This window comes from Frankliniella occidentalis, unplaced genomic scaffold (genome assembly GCF_000697945.3).
Source record: "Frankliniella occidentalis isolate FOCC.00 unplaced genomic scaffold, Focc_3.1 Scaffold543, whole genome shotgun sequence".
Lineage (NCBI taxonomy): Eukaryota > Metazoa > Arthropoda > Insecta > Thysanoptera > Thripidae > Frankliniella > Frankliniella occidentalis.
The window spans coordinates 36,763-39,106 of record NW_026267659.1 but is presented as its reverse complement, the minus strand read 5'-3'; the positions used below and the strand labels follow the sequence as shown (position 1 = coordinate 39,106).

General features: G+C 40.9%; 2 protein-coding genes across 2 annotated transcripts; one reads left to right on the top strand and one right to left on the bottom strand.

Moving 5' to 3' along the window:
* Positions 1 to 88: 88 nt before the first annotated feature.
* LOC127751528 (uncharacterized) lies at positions 89 to 1,215 on the bottom strand. Its single transcript, XM_052275204.1, has 3 exons — positions 1,041 to 1,215; positions 731 to 944; positions 89 to 643 (listed from the first exon to the last, which is right to left on the bottom strand). Exons 1-3 carry the CDS (start codon positions 1,121 to 1,123, stop codon positions 227 to 229), a joined length of 714 nt encoding a protein of 237 aa, XP_052131164.1. The 5' UTR covers positions 1,124 to 1,215; the 3' UTR covers positions 89 to 226.
* Positions 1,216 to 1,324: 109 nt separating this feature from the next.
* On the top strand, positions 1,325 to 2,259 carry LOC127751529 (uncharacterized). Its single transcript, XM_052275205.1, has 2 exons — positions 1,325 to 1,643; positions 1,981 to 2,259. Exons 1-2 carry the CDS (start codon positions 1,500 to 1,502, stop codon positions 2,257 to 2,259), a joined length of 423 nt encoding a protein of 140 aa, XP_052131165.1. The 5' UTR covers positions 1,325 to 1,499.
* The last annotated feature ends 85 nt before the right edge of the window (positions 2,260 to 2,344 follow it).

Here is a 2,344-nt window from a genome sequence, read left to right as displayed (position 1 = left end):
GACGGACGGACGGACGGACGGACGGACACGAGAGCGGTTGCATAAGCCCGCTTTAATGCTTTTTTAAAAGCAGAAGGGCGGGCTAAAAAGGTTGGAGTACTGAATAGTAGAACAATATAATTAAATGCGTAGGTTATGCACAGGACTGAAAAAGGTCCTTATTTCTGCACTTTTTGACAAGAATGCGAATTATTGTGTGCGGATGCACACTTTGAAAGTTTTACCTTCAAAGGCACATGCGACGAGCAACATCATATCTTTTGTCCAATCTAGCAAACCCTATACGAATGCACATTGAACATGTACAGTACATTATTCCATCACCAAGCAAATTCTTATAGGAGTTCTCCTCCCTAACTCTCTTTAAAAAACGCGGACTGGCCTTATCTAAATGTTTTTCCTTTGTGTGCTCAATAAGGCATTCCAAACAGTCTGGACCTTTAAATAGCTGCCTGCAGAGACTGCATTGCACCCCTCTGAGAGAATAAAGAACTTCAGCAGGGACATCTTTTCTCGGTAATGGTGCATGTCTCAACTGTGGCTCCGAGAATTGAGAATTATTGTTCCCCTGACTGTTGTCTTTGATAATTTCAGATTTTTTGATATCTGCCTTCAGAGCTGAATCTTCCTCAATGGTAGCAATCTGTTAAAATTCAGAGTACAACAGGCAAGAACACTTTTAATTTTCACAGAAATTCGAACAACTCAGGTTTTAAAATGCAATACCAACCGTTTCCTCAACAGCGTCATTTCCTATTGTACAGCATAATTTAGATGGAAATTCTCTCTTCATGATATCAACAACACAGGATTCTCGGAGCCGGTCCAGTATCATGCCACAATCATGAGGATGCACGTTTGTCCGTCCCTCTAGCACTCTCTCTAGTGCTCTCTCAATATAACGCTTCAGCGCTACCGTCGAAAGAAGATTGCTGCATCCGGGCCTTGACAATTCAGACAAAACCGTTCAAGGTTACACAGGTTAATGTGTCAAATATTATAAGTACACAATGTGAACAGTAAAACGTATCAAAAATTACCTCCGAGAGGGCTGCGCGGTGTAAGGTCCCATACTAATAACTGAAGTATTAACAGCATTTTGAGGTTCAAGTGAATGATCCATTTTTAGTTTGTAAACAGTGAAAGCCGACAATTAAGGTAGAGCTAAGATGGCTGTCTGACGGCCTTGTTGTGGTGCTCTTACCGCCTTCTCCTTCTTCTTTCCCAATTCCAATATCAATCTGCTAACTCACTGCCTGTTTGATGAGTGAGTTATCCGTTTCTCATTCCTAGGCACCCATTGCTACTATCGTACCGGGCCGTGCTTGAGTCAAAACATTTTTTTGTCGAACCTGTTGTTTTCTTGTGTTCTTGTGTTCTGCCACTTGTAGAGTAGAAGTAAAAGGGAATAACGCGTGAGACTTAATCCACCTTAGGAGTTTTCTTAAGCCTCGTTTTGTTTTCACTTTAGATACGAGCTGGTTCTAGTTGTAGGAAGAATGTCTTTAAGCAAGCCCAGGCTAGCGAGTGTGGAGTTTGGGGTTAAAAGGTTCTTACTTAACCCTGACCACTTCAATGAACCATGCAAACTATTTGATCTCATGACACAAGATGTGGAGATATGTGCAGCAGGAGTTTTTGTTGTGAGTAACCAATTTTACACAGAGGCATACCGCTGTTTATCTCGTTTTAAACGGGGCTGTGGATGAGTTTATCTAGGAAGCCTCTCTTGACCAGGTTAGGTTAAATTTCAACTAGAAATCCAAAGATACATGTATCTGAGCTTTATAAAATGAGGTCCTCATATCATGAGCTAATATCTTCATTGAAGAAAGCCATCATTGGTCTTACTACTATTGAACGATTCAGTACCATCACTCAATTGAATTTGTTTAGAGATTGAGTAAAGTATATCTGCTGGAAAGTTCAATATCAGTGTTTTCTCAAGTCTAACAGTTGTTGTCTTTAAATTCATTACAGGGAGAGTTGAGTCACCTACCCGAACACACATTAGAGGCACAAATTCGCCAGGTCAACTTAATCAAATCAGTAATCAAGAATGACAGAGACCGTACTGGTGAAGAGAGGCAGTTCATGCCAATTATACAGGAGAGGGCCTGCTTGTGGGCAGATTTTGGATCTCTCAGAATTGTCCCTCAGGTTCCAAAGGGAAGAGAGTACTGCCAGAAGAGGAGACAATTCATTGATTTACTGGTAACAACAGACATCTGTGAGCCGAAGGAAAAAAGCAAACTGTAAGTGACTAAAGTGTTTATTTTACAGGAAGCTTCGACATCACTGACTGTTTATGTTGATAATAACCGTTTTTTCTTGTCCATAGGGA